At 40.1% G+C, this 25,561-nt stretch overlaps 1 protein-coding gene across 1 annotated transcript in view; it reads left to right on the top strand.

Moving 5' to 3' along the window:
* LOC126253099 (HEAT repeat-containing protein 3) overlaps nucleotides 1-25,561 on the top strand; it is a 329,591-nt gene that overhangs the window by 162,819 nt on the left and 141,211 nt on the right. The window contains exon 4 of the mRNA XM_049954206.1: nucleotides 11,961-12,055. Coding sequence (XP_049810163.1) covers nucleotides 11,961-12,055 — 95 coding nt within the window. The remainder of the gene's footprint in view (nucleotides 1-11,960; nucleotides 12,056-25,561) is intronic.

The raw sequence follows: 25,561 nt of genomic DNA, 5'->3' as shown, positions 1-25,561 counted from the left end.
CAATTTCTCTTTCACAGAATTAATTTCATACCAGCCCTGTCCATTCTGTCCTGAACAGCAATACCTGGTGGTATTTCAGAAGGGTTTGGGAATGTTTTATGCTAGAAAATGATCATTAGATTAAGTTTAGAACCATCAGCACAACATGAAAGGACAGGAGTGTAGTGCATATTTTCGTGTCTGCGTGTTTTTATATTTACAGTTTTAGCACTTTTCATGGCAACAGTTCTGTTACGCGACACATCAAATGTAAGAGGAGTTTCATCCATATTTGCTATTTTGCTTAGTTCCATGCCGGTTTTCTTTCAGTGTTGAATTATAGTGATGGAAAGATAGTATTCTCTCTTTATACTCGTATGACATTTTCTGATATATTTTGGTTTTGGTTCTCTTGCTAAGTCCATAACACTTCATAAACCTGTGGCGCCAACAAACTCTACCCTCAGAGTCTAAGTTCCACTGTAATGCTAGGTTACAAGCATATATGTGAATCATTTTTGTATTAATTCCAATGTCGTTTCGATGGTGTCCTTGAATCCCTTTTGATACCTCATTTCTAGTTTGCGCCATTTTGTATTCAGTCCACTATTTGCACATTTAGTCTTCCTCAAATTTTATTTATTTATTTTTTTAATGATTTTTCTGTTGGTAGAGGGCGGAAATGCTGCTCAGGTGCTCTGTTTCCATGTTGTTCTGCATGTGCTATTAATTTCAATTTATAGCCTACATCATATGAATACCATTTATTTTTTACCATTATGAAACTAGCTACTAACAAAAATATTATACTGTTACGGATAACACAAAACACTGTAAATTCAAGGTCACTGGCACCATAGACTGTGAGATGCATCATAGTCTTCTGGGTTTGTGATGGCGGGGCAGGAGGGAGAGGGTGTTAGCAAGCTTGTGAATCCCCGCAAATCATGTTCGTCACATTGGTGTACTGCTGTTGTCAGTTGAATCCAGTGTTGCCAGATAGAGATAGGTTTCCCACAGCATTGTATATACGGCCATTTTTGAGACAGGTGAGAATTTAAAGTCAAAACACTGGAAATTTTTGTATTAATTTTGATTATAAGACACACAGGAATGTTGCAAGCAGTTTTTCGAAGAAAAAGTGCATCTTATAGTCAGTAAAATACGGTATGTAACATTTATATATGCTCAGGACTGCCAGTCCCTGCAGCAATCATTGATCCTCCACAGCTCTTCATTACAGACTTCTGAATTTGCAGCCTTTCCCTAGAGTACAACATTGTCTGTGAACAGCCTCATGGACCTTCTAACATTATGCACTAAATAATTTATATCTGTTGTAAATAGTAAGGCCCCTATAACCCCCTTCGGGGTACTCGAAGTTATCTTTACATCAGTACCAAAATAGTTTCATGTGTTTGCCAATAATTTTTGGTTAAGTAATAGTAAATTTCAATGACAGTGCTCACAAAGCAATGGACTTCAAGAGCAGACTGACAAGAAGTCCACAGATACGGCAATTGCAATGGACTTCATGGCCACTCACGGCCGTGAAGATCTACAAGAGTACAAATTTGTGCTTAATAATAATAATAATAATTGAAGAATAAATGAAAACTCTGACACAAGAAGAGCCACTAATGAAAGCAATAAAATTTGATGCTGCAAGTTGAGAAAAAATATGAAAGGTAATATCAGTAAAGCTTTTGATTAGCTTTCCTGAAGCTGACAGGTATAGTATTGATGTTACATGCAGCACACTGATAAGGAATTGTACACACACCTGCTCTCCATAAAATCAAGTTATCTGTGACAGAGCTAATGAGTGTGGCTATCCTTGGTGCTGGCAGAAAAAGAACTTTGACTTGATGCTTAAAGAACATATGATCATACAGACAAACCACTTCGACCATCGTAGAGACTCCTATGTGGAGGACACAGAAATAGTCATCCATGATGTTGAGAAGCAGCTGAAAGAGTTGAAAACAAATAAGTCGCCTAGTCTGGATGTAATCTCAATTTGGTTTTACAGTGTCCTCCTCAGCATTGGCCCTGTACTTAGCTTCCATTTGTCATGAATGTCTCGCCCAGGACAAAGTCCCAAGCAATTGGAAGAAAGTATAGGCAACTCTTGTACTTAGGAAGGGTAAAAGAACAGACCCACATAACTACAGACCAAAGTCCTTAATATTGGTTTGCTGCATAATTCTTCAGCATATTCTAAGTTTGAATACAATAAATTTCCTTGTCTGCAAATCATGGCATATTTAGAAATATAGCTAGTGCAAAACTCAGCTTGCCCTATTGTCGCACGATATCCTGCAAACCATAGGTGAAGTGCAAATGGCATTTCATATTCTTAGATTTCTGGAAAGCTTTCGACATAATGCCACACTGTAGACTGTTAACTAAGGTCCAAGCATATGGAATAGGTTCCCAGATACATAAGTGGCTCAAAGCAATCGTAAGCAATGTAATCTATAATGTTGCCCTGGACGCTGAACATTCATCAGAGACAAAGGTATTGTCAAGAGTGCCCCAGGGAATTATGAGGACACTGCTCTTGTACATAAACATTCTGACAGATACATTGAGCAGCAACCTGTGACTGTTTGTTAGTGATGCTACAGTGTATGGGAAGGCGTGTTCATTGAGTGATGAGTGGCAGCTTGCTCCAGGTACAGAAAAATGTAAGTTAATGTGGATGAGTACAAGAAAAAAATCCTGCAGTGTTCAAATATAGTATTAGCGAGCTGCTTGACACAGTCATGTTGATCAAATATCCAAGTGTAACGGTGTAAAACTAAGGTAATAGAATCAGTATGTGAGGTCAGTAATAGGGAAAATGAATTGTCAATTTATTAGGAGAATTCTAGGAACATGTAGCTCGTCCATAAAAGTGACTGTATATAGAACACCGGTACAAGCAATTTTTGATAACTTCTCGTGTTTGGGTGACCCAACAGGGTGGAAATTGAGATATACTGCTAGATTTGTTACCAGGAGGTTTGATCAACATGTGAGTGTTAGACGTGCACTCTGAGCTCAAATGGGAGTCTCTGGAGGGAAGGAGATGTTCTTTTCGCAGACACTACTGAGAAAATTTAGAGAACCGGCATTTCCAGCTGACCACAGAACGACTCTACTGTTGCCAGTGTAAAATTTGTCTAAGGACCATGATGACAAGATAGAGAAATCAGGGCTCGCACAGAGGTGTATGAGCAATCATTTTCCGCTTGCTCCATTTGCAAGTGGAACAGGAAATGGACTGACTAGTGGTAGCACAAGGTACCCTCTGTGTGCATCATATGGTGGCTTTGGAGTATGTTTGTAGATGTAGTCTTATTTTAGGAGAAAAATTCCCTATTAACTGTAGGAAGGCCAAGGACTTGGAACCTTAATGCTTGTTGAACCTTTTCTCTTCAGCTTCTTGAGGTGAGGCATTCACCTTCAATTTGAATTTCAAAGTTTTGCAGCTCCTCCGTGGTTGGTAGCCATTTAAAAAAAATAAAATGTTCCTGTTCTTCCTATAGATTGTCCTCATCAACAATATATCAGTCATATCCTTTTATCTTAAACTAAAAGATGCCTGTCTTGTGGCAGATTCTCCAAAATAGTAGTCATTAAACATCGTAACACAGATGTTAATGCTTGTTGAAGGAGAAAAATGACTATGATTCAGAACTATTATATTTTGTAAGGAAATCTTTTTAATTATTGTAATTGGAAATTGTGTGTAAAATATCAGTTTCCGTCTAACCATTTTACAAGAGGAGTGGAAATGAATTAGCTGTACCAGTTTAAGCTTGGAAACTTCAAATGATGGATGAATATTACTGAGCCCACTGGATGATACATTACCCCACTGAGAGATGAGACCGTGTTGTTTCCCTGTGGTGCTTTCAGCTTCATCATTTAACCAAAACAAAAAGTTAACACTTTCCTTAATTTGCTTGTTGCAACAGAGAATGAGCTTTACAGAAGTCACAGATTATCAGTGTTGTGTTTCATGGAAATTACTGCAGAATATTGTCAAACAAAATTGGCTGAATGTTTTTGTTTAACAACTTCATCATTGCAACTGAGTAGAAAACATATGATATAAAAGTTGTTAAAATTTTTTGTTTTACCTGCACATGCATTACTTCTAAATCAGGAAAAAATAATATGAAGATCTCGTTCCATTTTTAATCAATATAAAGTTTATGTAATGAGTAACACTTACAAAATAATGAGAAAGAGGGGGAAAAGTCATTGAGTGGAGTGAAGAATCTGAGCAAATATTCTGACGATATACCATTTTTGTAGTTTGAACCAGCCAATGTCTGTGACATTCCAAAATTTTTGGTGTTTACTTGCAGTTTAGGGTTACAATTTTTAAAGACTTGCATTGGGAAATGCAACATACAGTTTACTGTATGAAACGGCCTTTTAATGTGCTATGATGGACATCTTGTTGTTTCCCTGTCACCTTATTACAAAACAAATTCCAAAACCTTCTACCTCATTTAACATTCCATCAAAATTTAGCTGAATTGTCAATGTTCGGTTAGAAGTACCAGGAAATTGATTTTGTGTTTGTGACTTTAGTCTCCCATGACTTGTCATTACTGCTCACAATTTGTGCAATAAATGTGAGATGGAAATAAAAAATGGACCTCTTGCCAAAAATTTTGAATTTTGAGGTATTGTGGTGTTTATGTTCAGCTTTAAATTCTGAGCAGCTCTGTGTGTGTGTGTGTGTGTGTGTGTGTGTGTGTGTGTGTGTGTGTGTGTTTGTGAGAGAGAGAGAGAGAGAGTTATTTCTATTTCTTATTTGAGTGAGTTATGACAGGTTGAATATTTGTGATGGAAAAGAAGTGTTTCAACATAATGCATTTTAAAGCTTCACTTTATTACCATTGGACATATTTAAGAAATAAATTGTGCATATATATTACTAATAAAATGGCCTTTTTCAAATGGTACAGAGTTTTTTTGAGTTAACATTACATATTATGTGGTTAACCCCTTCCGACCTAAAACACACTGCAGTGTACATGAATTTAAAAACCAAGTATATGGGCTTCAAGTTGAGAGAAAATAGTGCAGCCTGTGCTGCTTTCTTTTGGCAGAGTATTGTTATTTTTATCGTATGCTATGGCCAACTGCAGATTGGCAAGATATGTTGGCATTTATAAAATCTGATACAGAAGAGGACCACTTGCTTCATTTGGCATTATTGTAATCACAAACAAAACTGCTCTGAGCTCCTTAAAATGCTTCTAAAATTAGGAGATGATTTTTGTTGAAACATTGCATACACAGCTGTAAAATTTTGAAAAGGAGCCTCTTACCGGCCAGTGTTATTTCCTGATAACAGCAAGAGCTCCGTTCCAGAAGACTGAAATTCATTGTTTGTAATTATGTTATTGACTCCGTTGAATTCAAACAACTTCCAAATTAATAAAAGCCTGTACAGAATGAAGGAAATTATTATAACATGCAAAAAAACTAAAATGGGATATTTTAGACATTATTGAACATTTTTGCTTGTACTGAAAATTTTACTTCTCCAACAAGAGACCCCTTTTCACGAATGTAGAAGTGTATAATGTTTTCACCTACTGACACAGCTATTCTGAATTTGAGGTTTTCTTTCAGTTTTTGTCCTTATATTTGTCATGCTGCCAAATTAGAACCGAATAAACTATAACTAAATAAAATATGTAAGAGAATGATACACTCATAATTTTCCTGTGCCATTCATTGTAGTGCTGTGTGATGGTATGGGATTCTTCCATAACACAAGTGGTAATAATTCAGTAATATGCACATGATCAAATAAAATGATTGGATGGTTACTAAAATACACATTGTCAACAAAGTAAATGAGGAACTGCCCAAAAGGAAAACAAAAAGAAAATATAACATTGGCAGAGTTAGGTTGCTGGACCAAAGAACAATACGGACACTTTTAATCATTATCCACAGGCGGTGCTTCCCACACAACTCCCCCACAATAGATTAGAGCTCCAAGAATTTGCAAGTATTTATAATGTAGCCATCGGCCTGATCTAGATTAAATTGCTGTTGTGTCTGGCTCCTTCTGTGAGCTTAGTTGCTGAATTGAGGATGACACTTACAAGGGAACCTCCCCACCGCACCCCCCTCAGATTTAGTTATAATTTGGCACAGGGATAGGCCTTGAAAACCTGAACACAGATCAATCGAGAAAACAGGAAGAAGTTGTGTGGAACTATGAAAAAAAATAAGCAAAATATACAAACTGAGTAGTCCATGCGCAAGGTAGGCAACATCAAGGAGACTGTTGGCTTGCGAGCGCCGTGGTCCCGTGGTTAGCGTGAGCAGCTGCGGAACGACAGGACCTTGGTTCAAATCTTCTCTCGGGTGAAAGTTTTAATTTTTTTATTTTCAGATAATTATCAAAGTTCAGGTACTCACACGTAATCAACGTTGCTCTCCAAAATTCCAGGACATGTTCAGATTTGCTTGGACATATACAGAATTTGACGGTCTACGCACGGAAACATTTCAAAACGTAAAAAACATATGTTTTGACAGAGCACAGGGAAAACTGTGCGACTCTGAAACTGTTGCATTCATTTGATGCAGTTTATGTGACAAACTCTTATGTTTTCATCACTTTTTTTTGGAGTGATTATCACATCCACAAGAAAACCTAAATCAGGCAAGGTAGAAGAATCTTTTTACCCATTCGCCAAGTGTGCAAGTTAGGTGGGTCGACAACATATTCCTGTCATGTGACGCACATGCCGTCACCAGTGTCATAAAGAATATATCAGACGTGTTTTCCTGTGGAGGAATCGGTTGACCTATGACCTTGCGATCAAATGTTTTCGGTTCCTATTGGAGAGGCACGTCCTTTCGTCTACTAATCGCACGGTTTTGCGGTGCGGTCGCAAAACACAGACACTAAACTTATTACAGTGAACAGAGACGTCAATGAATGAACGGACAGATCGTAACTTTGCGAAAATAAAAAAAGTAAAATTTTCACTCGAGGGAGGACTCGAACCAAGGACCTTTCGTTCCGCAGTTGCTCACTCTAACCACGAGACCACGGCACTCATCAGCTAACATTGTCCTTTGTGTTGCCTATCTTGCACATGGACTACTCAGTTTGTATATTTTGTTTATTTTTTCATAGTTCCACACAACTTCTTCCTGTTTTCTCGATTGATCTGTGTTCAGTTTTTCAAGGCCTATCCACTGTGTCAATTTATAACTAAATCTGTGGGGGGTGCGATGGGGAGGTTCCCTTGTTAGTTGGGTTTGGTGTCATTGATTTAGAGTCCCAGGTTTCCTGCTGGTGTGAAGGGGTGTTTAATGTAAGTGAATATGTTGGTTTTACCCTTTCCTGTGATACCATTAGTCTTTGCTGTTACAAATTATTTGCACCATATGTTCATCGCATTTGATAATTTAGAAAGATTCAGAGTATGCCAGTTGTAACAGTGGGCACACTGCATCTGTCCTTAACATCGCCTGTGAGCGTGCCACTCAGCTTTTGGCTGTAGTAAGTGGAAAAGTGAACCCACCGGTGCAGTGTTTTTCTGTTTGTATAACAGCGTACTTACATCTGAACCCTAGTCGATTATAAAGTACCAACGATTGCTTGCCTGCCTACAGCATACAGGCAGTGCAATAATGTAAAAAAAAAAATGCTTGATTTGGCGTGTGGGGTCATGGTCTATTTATGGCTGATAACTGGACCAGTTTTGAGTGCCATGTCATCGTTAAGTATGCTTATATCGTAGATGATACTCCCTGGGCTAATGATGGCTCCTTCATTTATGACTGGGTGCATTTGTGGAGCGTGTGGCATTTGCCGAGTAAGATGTGCAACTTCTCTAGTCTGCTGAGAGGGGGTATTGACAGTGAAGGTGATTTAGGCAGCTCTGCCAGTTTTGCAAAGGGAAGTCTGGGATTGCAACAAGTATAACCACTTTTCTTCATGCTTGGTGGTTGATCACAGCACCAGAAGATAGCTTGGCAGTGAGTTCGTGAGGCCGCATGTTGGCCTTGGATCCACACTTGTGTGGAAGTTCAAGCTGTGCCGGTTATGTTGAGTTGTTTCTCAGAAAGGTAGGCAACTGTGTGTTGTTAATCTTGGTCTACATCTGTTACTAATGTGGAATGGATACTGCCGAGAAAAACTGCATGGTGAAGCAATTTGTGACCTATACACCTTCGGTATTGTCAGAGATGGTTAGTTAGGCTGATTGATTTATAATGGTACACCATGATGGACACGTATAGCTGCCGTTATTGGAATAACAGTTGACCGAGCTCAAACAGCGGGCTGATAAGTTAGCAGTGGTAGAAACTGCAATTGATTGAGCCTGACAGTACCATTATTCTCTTTACCAAATTGATAGTATTCTTTGATATTCTCCGTGTGTTTGATTGATTTAAGTGTTTTATGTGCTGGCTAGACGCATGTGCATGCCCTGACTTGTTTGTTTGTTTTCCTTTTTTTTAATTATATGGTGTTTAAGATTGTAGATTTTAAGGCTATCTAATTGTGTGATTTATTTGTTGCAATACTGGTCACTGTTGTCTGGCTTTGTAATTACTGTGGTTTCGAGGGCATTACTGACCGGCCATTGTAGTCCCTGTCAATTTGATGTTACCAGAGCAAATAAGCTGTTTTAAGGCTATTGGCTAGTATCTAAATCTCGCAGAAGTTTTTAGGTATTTTCTATAACAAGGTAAAAGCAATTTATGGTGACTGGTTTCTGAACGTTCTTGGAGTTAAAATAGCAGCATAGATAAGGAGGGGGGAAGAGAGTTGGAGTGGAAACTGCCAGGGATAAATTATGTGCCAGATGTTATTGATAATGTTTTAAAAGACTCAGAAAAAAATATAATCAAGAAACACCAGTATTTATAAAATTTAAAACAGTTATGAAAATTAATTTAAAAAAAAAGCAATGACTGATAATTTTGAAGGCTATGAAACAAATAAGAAATTACAGCAGTCTGTATAACTATACAGCTTCAGTTAAATTCACAATTACCACAGTTTGCACAGGTGAATTACTGCATTAAAGAATTACGTTAAGAAACTAACAAAGAATTACAGAAAAGAAATCACTTGCGATTTTTAAAAGGAAACACATCAGAGATACCCAACAGCAGGGTGAAATAGCCACTTGCAACGAGGTGCATCTAAAATGTCTTAACTGGGTAAAGACAAATAAATCTTTCCCTTCCTCCTTGAGAGAGAGAGAGAGAGAGAGAGAAAATTCAGAACCCAGTCACCATAAACTGCTTTTCCATTGTTACAGACACTATGCAAAAACAAATACATGGATCTCAGCCGACAGCCTTTCACGAGCTTGTTCACTGTGGTAACATCAAATTGACCGGGACTTTGATAACTGGCCAATAAGGCCCTCAAAACAACAGTAATTATAAAGCCAGACAACAGTGATCAGCACTGCAACAAGTAGAATACACAATTAGGCACAGCCTTGAAATCTACAACCTCTAACAGTATTTTTTTTAAAAAAAAGGGCCGGGCAAGAACATGCATCTAGCACATAACTCTTAAAATCAGTCAACTACCTAGAAAATATCAGTTAATACTATCAGCTCAGTACAGAGAATAATATACTGTTAGAATAGCCCAATTGCAGTTTCTTACGTTGCAAACTTTTCAGCTCAATATTTGAGCTCAGTCAACTATTATTCTGGTGACGGTGGCTATAAATGTCTGTCTTCGAGAAGCATTATAAATCATCTTCACTAACCACCTCCAACTCTAGATGTAAAGTTCATAAATTTCTCACCATGCAGTTTTGCTTGGCGGTACCCATTCCACATTCATAATAGATGTAGACTAACATTAATAATGCTGGACTGTCTTCCTTTCTGAGAAACAGTTCCACATAACCAGTACAGCTTGAACCTCAACACAAATGTGGTCCAAGGCTAAAACACAGTCACCACCCAAGCTGACTTCCAGTGTTGTGACCAGACAGCAGACACGAGGAAAACTGGTCATACTCATTGCAATCCCTGATGTCCTTTTGCAACACTGGCAAGTGTAATGACCATCAATACACTTACTCACATGGGACAATTTTCTTTGTGCCTTTTGGCGATCCGTTTGATTCTGCCAGCAGAATGAATGATTATCTTCTTTACTTTACTTGATGCGGGTCCACTTGCTTACTGCCAATAACTGGTACTGAAGTGTGTCTAATATTATGAAAGGGAAAGTTGTGGAGATGCTGAGTCGCAAATAGGCACAACAAAAAGACTGTCACAGAATAAGCTTTCAGCCAACAAGGCCTTTGTGAAGAATAGGCGAAGACGTACACACATACTCATGCAAATGCAACTCGCACACACATGACCAGTTGCTGGCAGCTGAACCCAGGTCGGTTGGCTGAAGGCTTATTTTGTGACAGCATTTTTTTTTGTGCCTATCTGTGACTCATCATCTCCACTGTATGGTAAGTAGCAACTATACTTTTCATAATATTGTCATGACCAAAACCATTGGACTGCTCAGGCATCAAATCTGGAAACCGCCACTGCAAATTTTCTGTGATCACTAGGAACACCTTTTTGCATGAGTGCCAAGTCCCACATAGCAAACCGCAGTATTGATTCCTTGGATAGGAATTTCAGAACTTATACTTTCACTTGCAGCATATTTGTTGTCTGTTTGCTGGAATAACGTAAAGTTGTGTGTTGCAGTTAGACTTTGGAGGTCACTAACCTGCTTTGCAGATCATCTTGTAGGCATAAGAACTCTTTCCATTTGAACTCCTTTGAAGTCGTGATGCAATGTAATTGACTTTCTTCGTTGACTGTGTTCCTTTTGTGTTCCAAGGGTTGCTGATTTATATGATACTTCTATCATGCAATTTATAATAATTCAGTAACACATATATAATCAGATAAATTGATTTTGTTAGGACTGTTATGGAAATATACCTTGACAACGGAATTGCCAAAAAGGTAAACAAAGAGAAAACATAACATTAGCAAAGCTAGGTTGGTAGACCAAAGATCAATATATACACTTAAAATAATTACCCACAGATGACACGTTCCACTGTGGTATGGAATTGTAAGCAGGTTCTCTCTCTCTCTCTCTCTCTCTCTCTCTCTCTCTCTCTGTCTCTCTCTCTCTAACACTCTGACTCACACTCTCTGTGCGTGTGTGCGGGCATGCAGTAAATGGAGACTGTGTAGAAAAGGGGTAAGTTTCAATGTGGCACTAAAAGGAAGTAGTGTGACTTCTTAAAGAAGTCAGAATACTTGGTTTTAATGACAAATTGAAAAATACCTCTTTTTTTTTTTTGCGCAGTCTCAGATTTTGTTGACTTGCTCAGATCTGGATATTTTGGTGTCTGTTTATTTGCCATCAGTTACTTACTTCACAGAGGCACAATATTATTTTTCCATTAATCATAGAGTTTATGAAGTCTGTGGTAGACTTGAAAGTGATTAAACATTTCATATGATGGAAAAATGACCAACTCACTACTAGGTACTCTCTGAACTTACTACCTGTTGTAGTTGTATTTATGCTTTGCCGAAACAAGAAAGTAGGTGCAGTTCGTTTGGAAGTATAGATCTTGACAGAACTTTAATTCCTATAATTGACAATGTTTTTGGAGCCTGAAAGTATGTATACATAAACCACTGCCTTATTTATGAACTGGAGTACAAAACTGTTTACAATTAGAAAAGAAGTTATGCTGTGATTCAGTATTGGTTTGTTGAAGTTCCCGTCTTTAGTTACAATGGAGTTGAGATTATTCTTGCATAATTTTAATTTATTAGGTGCGTGATTACCAGTGTTCAGTGATAACTACAGTTAGTGTCCCCTTCCTGGTCTAAAAAACTGAATTAGTTTGTCATCATCTATGTCCTTCATTCATATTTTAATTCGTTTATTTCATTTTTGTTCTAACAATGTTCTATTTATCTTCCAGTATGCAGATGATTGGCAGGAGTGCGGCGACAAGAAAATTGTATCAGAGTACACAGATACTTTCATTCAGGCAGTACATCTCCTGCTTAACCTGTGGTAAGTGCATATTTATGATTCTCAAATGTTATTGAATCGAGTGTTGTATTATAACAACATTTCTCATCCCGTGCAGTAATTCCCCTGACCAGTGGTTCAGGGTGACTTTCCCGAAATCTACCCCTTTTCTTAGACCTCTCCAGTCCTTGTTCTGCCACCGCTTGGTGAGTAGACTTTTTTAATTATCCAGTTAGTCTTGTATTATGTAATTATTCACAAATTTATCACTTTATATGCCTGAAGATTTTTATTCTTCAAGTTCTCCTGTCCAAATATAACTTTAGCTTGAGTTTCGCAGTGGTTAGCTCACTTGACTTGCATTCAGGAAAAGTGGTGTTCTCATATCCATCTAGCCAACCTTATATAAGATATTTAAGGTTTTCTTAAATGACTTAAGCTAAATTACAGGATGTTTCCTGTGAAAAGGACATGGCCAGTTTATTCCCCTTTCTTGTCTAAACCAAGAGTGTTCCATCTCCAGTGACTACAGTATTTAGAAGTATAATTAGAAGAACCTGTGAAGAGTAAAGCTGTTGTGATTGTTATTGGCATCGCATACACTCTTTTCATGATAAAGATACACCTACACTATGTGATCAAAAGTGTCCGGATACCCCCCCCCCCCCCCAAAAACACAAGTTTTTCATATTAAGTGCATTGTGCTGCCACCTACTGCCAGTTACTCCATATCAGCGACCTTAGTTAGTAGTCATTAGACCTCGTGAGAGAGCAGAATGGGGTGCTCCGCGGAACTCACGGACTTCGAGCGTTGTCAGGTGATTGGGTGTCATTTGTGTCGTATGTCTGTACGTGAGATTCCCACACTCCTAAATATCCCTAGGTCCACTGTTTCTGATGTGTTAATGAATTGGAAACATGAAGGAACACGTACAGCACAAAAGCGTGTACGCCGACCTCGTCTGTTGACCTACAGGGACTGCCGATAGTTGAAGAGGGTCGTAATGTGCAATAGGCAGACATCTATCCAGACCATCACACAGGAATTCCAAACTTGTGAGGATCCACAGCAAGTACTACGAACATTAGATGGGAGGTGTGAGAACTTGGATTTCATGGTCAAGCGTCTGCTCGTAAGCCACATATCACGCCGGTAAATGCCAAATGACACCTTGCTTGGTGTAAGGAGCGTAAACATTGGATGACTGAACAGTGGAAAAATGTTGTGTGGAGTGACAACTGAAGGTACACAATGTGGCGATCTGATGGCAGGGTGTGGGTATGGCGAATGCCCGGTGAACATCATCTGCTAACATGTGTAGTGCCAACAGTAAAATTCGGAGGTGGTGGTGTTTGGTGTAGTTATGTTTTTCATGGATGGGGCTTGCACCCCTTGTTGTTTTGCATGGCGCTATCACAGCACAGGTCTACATTGATGTTCAAAGCACCTTCTTGCTTCCCACTGTTAAAAAGGAATTCGGGGATGACTACTACATCTTTCAACATGATCGAGCACCTGTTCATAATACACATCCTGTGATGGAGTGGGCTGGCCACGGTGCCCGAGCGGTTCTAGGCACTTCAGTCCAGAACCGCGTGACTGCTACAGTCGCAGGTTCGAATCCTGCCTGGGGCATGGATGTGAGTGATGTCCTTAGGTTAGTTAGGTTTAAGTAGTTCTAAGTCTAGGGGACTGGTGACCTCAGATGTTAAGTCCCATAGTGCTCAGAGCCATTTGAACCATTTTTTGTGATGGAGTGGTTACACGACAATAACAGCCCTCTAATGGACTGGCGTGCACAGAGTCTCGAGATGAATCCTGTAGAACACCTTTGGGATGTTTTGGAACACCAACTTCTTGCCAGGCCTCATTGACTGACATCGATACCTCTCCTCAGTGCAGCACTCCATGAAGAATGGGCTGCCATTCCCCAAGAAACTTTCCATCACCTCATTGAACATATGCACGCGAAAGTGGAAGCTGTCATCAAGTCTAAGTGTGGGCCAACACTATATTGAATTCCAGCACTATTGCGCATCTTGCTAGAGGTAAAAAGTAGGTAAACTGGCAATACTGCAAAGAATACAATTAATTAACCACTGACAAATTCCCGTGCATAGTTGATTGAAATGACAATAAAGGAGGGATATCTGCAGGGCTTCGCAGACAGATATAGCACATAATACAGCAGAGGGAACAGGCTGGTAAGGTGAATCAACCTGACTGGGTTGGCTATGCGAGCTGCATTCAGCTGCACAGTACTAGGAGTCATCCAGTCTGGCTTGTGTACTGTATGGGCTAGACTTTGAGGCAAGCACTAGGCAGACTGAAAAATACAACGTGCAAAACTCCATTAGTAGCCTCACTGTTCGAGTATGTTAAACTCTAATTCTTCATGTTCCTTTCCAAATTCACTAGCAAGAACTTGTGCACTTGTTTTAGTTGAACTACAAACATTGAAAGGTGACAGGCAAAGTCATGACCAAGTTATTCTCCAGTGGTATGCTTCTCTTACATTTCACTACAAGATCCATGGGTTGATGCGTGGCATGACACATGACAGTTAACTTTCTAGTGCTGACTGTACGAATGATCACTTCATCCAGCACACAGTCTTCACACTCTCGGGTGCGCATCTTCCTGTCCACAGTATCTCATCTCATGTAGCATAATCTTTGAGCGACCACAATCTGTAATTGCCGGAGAAGCTATAAAAAAGTCCCATCCGAGAATGATGTCATGACTACACTCTTGTAAGACGATGAATCCTAAGGGCTGTGTATGGCCACTTACACCCACAGGAATGGTACATCTTCCTGTAAGTTTTACATATTTCCCATTAGCCACCTTCAGCAGAGATGTTTTGTTGTCGACGAACACGGTTTTCTGCAACTGGCGACGGTACTTCTCTGAAATGACTCAATATGATGCTCCAGAGTCAACAAGAGCTTGGGCTGGTTGGCCAGCCATGAGGATATTGCCATAGTTTCCTATCATTTTTGTAGTGATTGACAGCGGAGGATTTTTCTCTTTGGCAGCCTCACCTCCAAGGAAGGTCACACCCTATAGTTTTTCAGGTGGTGGTGGCGGGTAGGTGATTGGCTGGAGCTTCTAAACGGCGATGGAGACCTTGATCGGCGTGTTGGTGAGCGTCCTCTCCAACTGCTAGCTAGCGGCGATGGAGACCTACGTCGTCCTGCACCCACATCTTCTGGTTCATCTTTGTCGTCCCGGAGTTGGCGTTGGCTAAGATTGGTCTCCTGTCTTCCTGGACAATAGCGCACGACATGTCCCGTTCATCCACTGGTTGGTTATCCTGGATCCTCCAGGTGTCGGTCTTCCTTGGTGCCCAAGCAGGTTTCTCATGTGGCATTGTAGGATTGTAACTCCGCATGGGTCTCGACTTTTTCACCGTTTTAAAGGGAAATGAAGGATGAGAGATTGGGTTCAATGTCTGTTCCACTTCCTCCTTTATGAGCTCTTGAAGTGTGTCGGTTTGTTGCTCGCAGTGCAATCCAAGTGCCTTCTGAACTTCCTCTCTCACTATATGATGAAAAACACTTCTGAAATCAGTTGCTTCCTCCATCACAGACATCAATACAACATTTGGAAGCCGTTCAAACTTCTTGTGTGTAATTCTTTTTTGATGCAGTGTTTCGATATACTGGCACCATTTTATGAAGTCGTCTGCTGTCGAAACCACCTTCAGGAGAAGGGCTTGATACATGTCCTCAGAAACACCCTTCATGAGATGTGCAACGTTATCTTCCTCCTTCATTGTAGGATCCACTATTTTACATAGCACCAAGACACCTTGAATGTAGGATGCTGTAGTTTCTCTGGGATACTGTTCCCTGCACTTTATCTGCAGCCTTGCACTTCTGTCATTGTGTGCCACCAAAAACTTGTGCAGTTCCACCTAGAATACTTCCCACCTTGTGTACTACTACTCGTTGTTCTCATACCCTTGCTTGGCAGTGCCCTCCAAGTAGAAAAATACATTAGCCACACATAGTGTCATCCCATTTGTTAAATTTGGCTATCTTCCTACATTGTGGTTGGTCTACTGCTTCCGGCTCCTGGAGTAAACACAAGTTGGAAAATTAGCCAGTGCTTTTAGATTGAAACACTCAAATAATGATTCCAGTTTATTTTCGTAGTCCATATTGCTTAAAAATTATTGTAATGTAGGTATCTACTATTGGGTAATAACCGAGCGAGGTGGCGCAGTGAGTAGACACTGGACTCGAATTCGGGAGGATGACGGTTCAATCCCGCGTCCGGCCATCCTGATTTAGGTTTTCCGTGATTTCTCTAAATCGCTCCAGGCAAATGCCGGGATGGTTCCTTTCAAAGGGCACGGCCGACTTCCTTCCCCGTCCTTCCCTAATCCAATGAGACCGATGACCTCGCTGTCTGGTCTCCTTCCCCAAAGCAACCAACCAACTATTGGGTAACAAGCATTGTGTTAATCTTCTAGAAGTATTTGATCCAATGATGACAGTTAGGTGGAATGCGTTGTCAAAATAAGAAACAGTAAAGTGTGGCCGAGATAGTGTTTGTGTATGATTATGGCCACTGACATACATGAAGACTACTATTTTCAATCATTTTTGTCTTCATAAAGTATTGTTTCTTCTTGTCTGATTTATCAAATGTATCTGGAAGTTTCCTAGAGGGGATCTGTAGACTGTTACAATTACAAAAGTAGTATTCTGCAATAAAAACCCACAAGCACAAACATCTAGGTTCTGATCTACACAAAACTGTTTGTATCAATAGTTTTGAATTTATGCATAACTTTTACATATGTTGCAACTACTCCATTTTCCATGTTCACCCTACACAAAAATGATGGCAGTTTATAGTCCCATATAATTAACTTTTCTATCCCTGTCATTACCTGGTGTTCAGAGAGACACAGAATATCTATTACTTCTGAATTTTTCACATCTTTTACATATATAAGGTCATCTACTTTGTTTGTTCAGCCCCCCTAATGTTCTGGTGAAACAAACCATTTTTACTTTTCTGGAGACTGTTACCTATGTTATGCTCCTGTTCAGTTCTAAATTTTTTAAAGACTGTTTGTCTGTAAACTGACTCCAACCTATAAAAAATTCTCTCCTTGGCTGCAGAAACCATGGAATATTACCATGTGTATTTGTGCTGCCCCTCCCCCCCCCCCCCCTGCCCCTGCCCCAACCCTACATTTTCTGCAAGATGCTCAGCTAATCTGTCCTTAATGCTTCTGTTCAGGTGCAACCCATTATTTGTGAATCTGTCTCTAAATTGCAGCAATGGTTACAGCACAGATAAGACTTTATTTCAGTTATAAGCAATTGTTGATGTTCCGTTACCTGTACAAATTTGCCCTCGGTAGCTGAGCCTCCATCGAAACTGATTAAAAGTGGATGTTGAAAGTAGGCTATTATCAATAATGGCACCAAGATTACAGTGCAAGAACTTTAATTCCATTTGAATCTCTCTCTCTCTCTCTCTCTCTCTCTCTCTCTCTCTCTCTCTCTCTCTCTCTCTCTGTCTGTGTGTGTGTGTGTGTGTGTGTGTGTGTGTGTGTGTGGTTTTTTTTACAGAAGTCCATACAGGATGGATTAGTTAATGTTTCTGATATGTCACATCCTTTATATTGCAATGTAACACGAAAAATAATAATTAATAAAGAACAATTACGTTATGTGAAGATTTGTTTTGTACGTCACCAAACCACCAATTACCATTAACTTCAGTAAAAAGTATTTTTCTAGCCTTAACATCGTATACCAGGCTTAGCTTTTTAAATGAGTTTATTCTGCTAAAAAACACAACAATATTAACAATAATCATTGTTATTAATGTTGCTGTTGTTGTGGTGGTCTTCAGTCCTGAGACTGGTTTGATGCAGCTCTCCATGCTACTCTATCCTGTGCAAGCTTCTTCATCTCCCAGTACTTACTGCAACCTACATCCTTCTGAATCTGCTTAGTGTATTCATCTCTTGGTCTCCCTCTACGATTTTTACCCTCCACGCTGCCCTCCAATGCTAAATTTGTGATTCCTTGATGCCTCAAAACATGTCCTACCAAACGATCCCTTCTTCTAGTCAAGTTGTACCACAAACTTCTCTTCTCCCCAATCCTATTCAATACCTCCTCATTAGTTACGTGATCTACCCACCTTATCTTCAGCATTCTTCTGTAGCACCACATTTCGAAAGCTTCTATTCTCTTCTTGTCCAAACTAGTTATCGTCCATGTTTCACTTCCATACATGGCTACACTCCATACAAATACTTTCAGAAACGACTTCCTGACACTTAAATCTATACTCGATGTTAACAAATTTCTCTTCTTCAGAAACGATTTCCTTGCCATTGCCAGTCTACATTTTATATCCTCTCTACTTCGACCATCATCAGTTATTTTACTCCCTAAATAGCAAAACTCCTTTACTACTTTAAGTGTCTCATTTCCTAATCTAATTCCCTCAGCATCACCCGATTTAATTTGACTACATTCCATTATCCTCGTTTTGCTTTTGTTGATGTTCATCTTATATCCTCCTTTCAAGACACTGTCCATTCCGTTCAACAGCTCTTCCAAGTCCTTTGCTGTCTCTGACAGAATTACAATGTCATCGGCGAACCTCAAAGTTTTTACTACTTCTCCATGAATTTTAATACCTACTCCAAATTTTTCTTTTGTTTCCTTTACTGCTTGCTCAATATACAGATTGAATAACATCGGGGAGAGGCTACAAGTCTGTCTCACTCCTTTCCCAACCACTGCTTCCCTTTCATGCCCCTCGACTCTTATAACTGCCATCTGGTTTCTGTACAAATTGTAAATAGCCTTTCGCTCCCTGTATTTTACCCCTGCCACCTTCAGAATTTGAAAGAGAGTATTCCAGTTAACATTGTCAAAAGCTTTCTCTAAGTCTACAAATGCTAGAAACGTAGGTTTGCCTTTTCTTAATCTTTCTTCTAAGATAAGTCGTAAGGTTAGTATTGCCTCAAGTGTTCCAACACTTCTACGGAATCCAAACTGATCTTTCCTGAGGTCGGCTTCTACCAGTTTTGTCCATTCGTCTGTAAAGAATTTGTGTTAGTATTTTGCAGCTGTGACTTATTAAACTGATAGTTAGGTAATTTTCACACCTGTCAACACCTGCTTTCTTTGGGATTGGAATTATTATATTCTTCTTGAAGTCTGAGGGTATTTCGCCTGTCTCATACATCTTGCTCACCAGATGGTAGAGTTTTGTCATGACTGACTCTCCCAAGGCCATCAGTAGTTCTAATGGAATGTTGTCTACTCCCGGGGCCTTGTTTAGACTCAGGTCTTCCAGTGCTCTGTCAAACTCTTCACGCAGTATCTTATCTCCCATTTCGTCTTCATCTACATCCTCTTCCATTTCCATAATATTGTCCTCAAGTACATCTCCCTTGTATAAACCCTCTATATACTCCTTCCACCTTTCTGCCTTCCCTTCTTTGCTTAGAACTGGGTTGCCATCTGAGCTCTTGATATTCATACAAGTGGTTCTCTTCTCTCCAAAGGTCTCTCTAATTTTCCTGTAGGCAGTATTTATCTTACCCCTAGTGAGATAAGCCATCCCTGCTTAGCCATTTTGCACTTCCTGTCGGTCTCATTTTTGAGACGTTTGTATTCCTTTTTGCCTGCTTCATTTACTGCATTTTTATATTTTCTCCTTTCATCAATTAAATTCAATATTTCTTCTGTTACCCAAGGTTCTCTATTAGCCCTCGTCTTTTTACCTACGTGATCGTCTGCTGCCTTCACTACTTCATCCCTCAGAGCTACCCATTCTTCTTCTACTGTATTTCTTTCCCCCATCCCTGTCAATTGTTCCCTTATGCTCTCCCTGAAACTCTCTACAACCTCTGGTTCTTTCAGTTTATCCAGGTCCCATCTCCTTAAATTCCCACCTTTTTGCAGTTTCTTCAGTTTCAATCTGCAGTTCATAACCAATAGATTGTGGTCAGAATCCACATCTGCCCCTGGAAATGTCTTACAATTTAAAACCTGGTTCCTAAATCTCTGTCTTACCATTATGTAATCTATCTGATACCTTTTAGTATCTCCAGGATTCTTCCAGGTATACAACCTTCTTTTATGATTCTTGAACCAAGTGTTAGTTATGATTAAGTTATGCTCTGTGCAAAATTCTACAAGGCAGCTTCCTCTTTCATTTCTTCCCCCCAATCCATATTCACCTACTATGTTTCCTTCTCTCCCTTTTCCTACTGACGAATTCCAGTCACCCATGACTATTAAATTTTCGTCTCCCTTCACTACCTGAATAATTTCTTTTATCTCGTCATACGTTTCATCTATTTCTTCATCATCTGCAGAGCTAGTTGGCATATAAACTTGTATTACTGTAGTAGGCATGGGCTTTGTGTCTATCTTGTCCACAATAATGCGTTCACTATGCTGTTTGTAGTAGCTAACCCACACGCCTATTTTTTTATTCATTATTAAACCTACTCCTGCATTACCCCTATTTGATTTTGTATTTATAACCCTGTAATCACCTGACCAAAAGTCTTGTTCCTCCTGCCACCGAACTTCACTAATTCCCACTATATCTAACTTTAACCTATCCATTTCCCTTTTTAAATTTTCTAACCTACCTGCCCGATTAAGGGATCTTAACATTCCACGCTCCGATCCGTAGAACGCCAGTTTTCTTTCTCCTGATAACGACGTCCTCCTGAGTAGTCCCCGCCCGGAGATCCGAATGGGGGACTATTTTACCCAAGAGGACGCCATCATCATTTAACCATACAGTAAAGCTGCATGCCCTCGGGAAAAATGTATCGTCATTAATATTCTCAGAGAGGGTCATATAATACGTATGGTGAACTGGTGGAATGAAGGGCCTACCTGGTACTTTTTTTTTCCCCCTCTAATATCTACAGTATAACAATTTTCAGTACTATTGTAAGTACTTTTAGAGAAAAATTAAAAGGGTGATCCTTCATAATTTTCAAACACGTAATCTTATTTAATAAAACCTTTAGCCCAGATTCAATTATTGTTCATCTTTGTACCTTATCAAGGAGAGGTTTTATAGTAAAAAAACATGTCGCACATCGTATTTACAACATTGAAAGGTTTCTTCCCCCCCCCCTTTTTTTTTAAACGAATTCTATCCACTGATCTTGAACATAAATGAAAAATACCTGTCGTTTCTTTTTCTCAGTTACCCCAAAATCATGGCCACAGGGCAAATACTTATGACCAGGCACTAGATACCTTTGTTCCACAACATTGAATATTCCTGACACTGTAACGATGTCCAAAAGCTAACCAAAGAGTAGTTCTCATTTTGGCCAAAGAAAGAATCTGAATGCACAATAAGGTGATGTACATTGTCCGGAATCAGTGCTGTAGTATACTGCCTAAGACAAGAAGTAATTTCATCTGCCCCCCACCAGCTATTTTCTCTGATGACATAAACATGGTTGCATCATTATTAGATATCTTAAAGACATTGTTGTGTGTCAAAAGCAGTGACCATAACAGTTACTAGTTTTCAAATATTCTTAACCTGTTTTCAGGTTTTCACAGGCAGTACTAGCCTGTTGAACATGAAAGTTCAGTTTTGTCTCTAGTTACTTCTTTTTCGACCACTTTTCTCAGATGAAATTTCCATCTTAAGGTGACAACAGCCTTGACCGGTGTCATTACATGGTTTTGCAAAGCCAATATTGAAAAATTGATTAAATATTTTACCATACATGCCAAGGCTAAGAGGTTCCTTGTTGATGTCTTTGCACTTACCTTGATAAAGACTGTACATGTTACTGTTGTCAAAAAATGGAAAATCCAGGATGGAATGTAATAATATTATGAAAAGGAAAGTTGCCACTCACCATATAGTGTAGATGCTGAGTCACAGATAGGCACAACAAAATGACTGTCACAAATAAAGCTTTCTTCACAAAAAACGCAACTCACACACATGACTACAGTCTCGGGCAACTGAAACCACACTGCGAGCAGCAGCACCAGTGCATGGTGAGAGTGGCGACTGGTTGTTTGTAAGGAGGGGGGGCCGTGGTGGGGAGGGGGAGGGATAGTAGGAGTGGCAGACAGTGAAGTGCTGCAGGTTAGACTGAGGGTAGGGGAGAGGTGGGGATTGGGCGGGGGTAGCGGAAAAGGATCGAAGTAAAAAGACTGAGTGTGATGGTGGAATGATGGCTGTGTAGTGCTGGAATGGGAGCAGGGAAGGGGTTGAATGGGTGAGGACAGTGACTAACAAAGGTTGAGGCCCGGAGGGTTACGGGAACGTAGGATGTATTGCAGGGAAAGTTCCCACATGCACAGTTCAGAAAAGCTGGTGTTGATGGAAAGGATCCATATGGCACAGGCTGTGAAGCAGTCATTGAAATGAATGATATTTCATGTTTGGCAGTGTGCTCAGCAACAGGGTGGTCAACTTGTTTCTTGGCCACAGTTTGTTGGTGGCGATTCATGCAGACAGAGAGCTTATTGGTTGTCAAGCCCACATAGTATGCAGCACAATGGTTGCAGCTTAGCTTGTAGATCACATGAATGGTTTCACAGGTAGCCCTGCCTTTGATGGGATAGTTTGATGTTTGTGACCAGACTGGAGTGGGTAGGTGTAGGATGATGTATGGGACAGGTCTTGCATCTAGGTCTATTACAGGGGTATGAGCCATGAGGTAGGGGGTTGGGAGCATGGTTGTGTAGGACGAACGAGTATATTGTGTAGGTTCGATGGAAGGTGGAATACCAATGTGGAAGGGGTGGGAAGGATAGTGGGCAGGACATTTCTCATTTCAGGGCACGACGAGAGGTAGTTAAAACCCTGGCAGAGAATGTAATTCAGTTGCTGCAGTCCTGGGTGTTACTGAATTATGAGGGGACTGTGCTCCTCTGTGGCCGGGCGGTGGGACTTTGGGAGATGGTGGGAAATTGGAAAAACATAACAACTGGAAATGATCCACATGCTTCATTACAGTCTGCTAAACTCTTTGTTTACAAGGGCGACAGCTGTGTTGGCCCAGGACTGTTCATGGTGCTGGAAAATCTCCACAAACCCCACACAAACGTGTGTTGTCGCTGCTCCTACTTTCTCCAGGTCATGTTCAATACTATATTCTACGTTGCTAGCCAGGCTATTTCCTGCTGCTCCTACTATAAGTACATGATCCTTTTCTTCAAAATTGCTGCACAAAACCCATATGTTCTATCACCCGCGCAGTTCACCCAGTTCTAGGTGAACTTCAGAGCTAATGGAGACTTGGTGTAACAGTGAAGCCTATGTTTTTCGTTGAAAATGCTGCTGATAAGTTTGGAGAAGCTGCAGCAATAGATAAAATGGGAAATTGATTTATTTTCAGCGAAATTTTAAATGCAAACCAGTCATATATATATAATCATCTTCCATTGCGATTTAATGTTACAAACAGAGCAAGAACTGGATGCTAACCTAAAGTGGTTTGGAGTACATTTTGCTTGTCACGTTCAGAGATTAGCTAAGGATAATAGAGCAGACTCTGGAGCTTTCATCTTAGCCTTCGATGAAAATGTTTTACCTGAGAAGGTGAAGGCATATAGGTATGATGTAAAACCCTAATTTCCTGCACCTATGAGATGCCTTAGTTGCCTGAAGGTTGTATCCATGTCTTCTCTCTGTACTAGCGAATCTTCCAGTGGTGCGTGTGGAAGGACAGTGCTTGAGGGTGTACCAGAACACCACCTCTTCTTCTACCAACATGTCCAGTTTCCAACAGGGAGAAGAAAATACAGGAATAGAATTGCTTTACCACCTGTTGTATCAAAATACTAAGAAAAAGTTTGAACAATTTCACCCAGTTGACATGACATCAAACTTTGCAAATAACATGACGACTCACACCGACACCTGGCCGTAGCCTCATCTCAGAACTTGTTTTCCAGTCAAGGGAGAAGCCATTAGCTCTGATGACCAACAAACCCACATCTCCAGGAGCTATCATCACTACCAACTGATGGATACTTTCTCTGCCATCGGCATGGCAATTCTCTGCAGTGGATGCGGCAATTCGAGACACAGTTCTCAGAAACCCAACTCCCCAATGTTAAAAGCACAAATCCTACTGTAAAAAGCATGTTGTTATCGAGAGAGAACCTGCATGAGTTTGCACGCTCCTACATTCGGACACTTCCAGTGCGCAGGTGCCCTTAAACACTAAATCAGGAGCTGTGGCAATCTCTGTCCACCTGTCAGTTAGGGTAACAGTGTATAATACCCTCAGGCAGATACATACCATATTGTGAGCTGTTGGAGCTAATGGAACAGCTGCCAACACCCTTCTTCCTACTTTGGGACATTGGTTCCCACAGTCCTCTGTGGGGGCAACAAAAGCATGTCTAGTAGGGGTTAAGTAATGGCACATTTGGCAGTGTGCGTACCTAACACTGGTGCTGCAACACATTCCAGGATGGCCTACGGAATGTACTCAGCCATAGATATTACGATCTGCAGCCTGAGCATCTCAACATCAATCCGGAAGTATGTCCATAGCGACCCCTGTGACAGTGACCACTTTCCTATCACTCTTTCTTTCTCAAGCCATCTCCAATGGGATACACACCATGTTGATTACTTTTGAAAGCTAACTGGCAAGCAAAAACACAGTTTTTAATTAAAAAAAAAAAGATAAGGCAAGAATGTTGGGATGTGAGCTCTTGTCGATGATATATACTATTTCCTTCATCTCAGGTGTGAACTGAACTCCACTACATTTGTGGCCACGAGTGAGCCAAATATTGGACTGGAAATACTACTCAGTCATTTTTGTATGAAGAACTGTTATGGTGTTTGTCAGGTATGCCAATTGGTAAGGGGTATTTGGAGTTGTTAGTACCACTTGTGCTTGCTGTTTTTGAATAATTCTTTCTTTGAAATACAAACTAAACCTAGACATAATCATGTAGAATCAATAAACAAAAATACCCAATTTTTGAAAATATAATGTATTTGAATAGATAAAAAAATCTATTCGCCCAATGGCAGTAAGAGAAAACATATACAAATGTTAAGTAAATGTGCAAGCTTTCAAAGCCAGTGGCACCTCCATCTGGCAGAAGGGCTGAAAGGAAAAGTAGAGGAATAGTGAAGTTAAGGAAATTGGGAGAGTCCAGAAATTCACCCAGAACTCCAGCTCATTGGATATCATAGCCCTATCGCCAGAAGGATGAGCCACTGGTTCCAAAAGCTTGCACTTTTACTTAACCTTTATATATGTTTTCTCCTACTGCCACTTGGTGAACAGATTTTTGATCCATCCAATATAAATAAATAGTAATTTCATTTCTTCTGTCTAGTAGGATGATATGACAGCTTGCCCCTCCCGTTCATGATGCCAGTGACATGTTGTATAACAGCTTGTCTTCATGAAGTAGTCTCTCCAGTTTCTATTGAGCCCACTGGTGACTACCAAATGGCCACAGTAGTTCTGGCATCTCCTTCAATGAGTTTCTGACACCATCTCCAATGGCAACATCTGTACT

This window comes from Schistocerca nitens, chromosome 4, assembly GCF_023898315.1.
Source record: "Schistocerca nitens isolate TAMUIC-IGC-003100 chromosome 4, iqSchNite1.1, whole genome shotgun sequence".
In the NCBI taxonomy this organism is placed as follows: domain Eukaryota; kingdom Metazoa; phylum Arthropoda; class Insecta; order Orthoptera; family Acrididae; genus Schistocerca; species Schistocerca nitens.
Note: the sequence above shows the minus strand (reverse complement) of the source record. Positions and strands in the feature narration are given on the sequence as shown.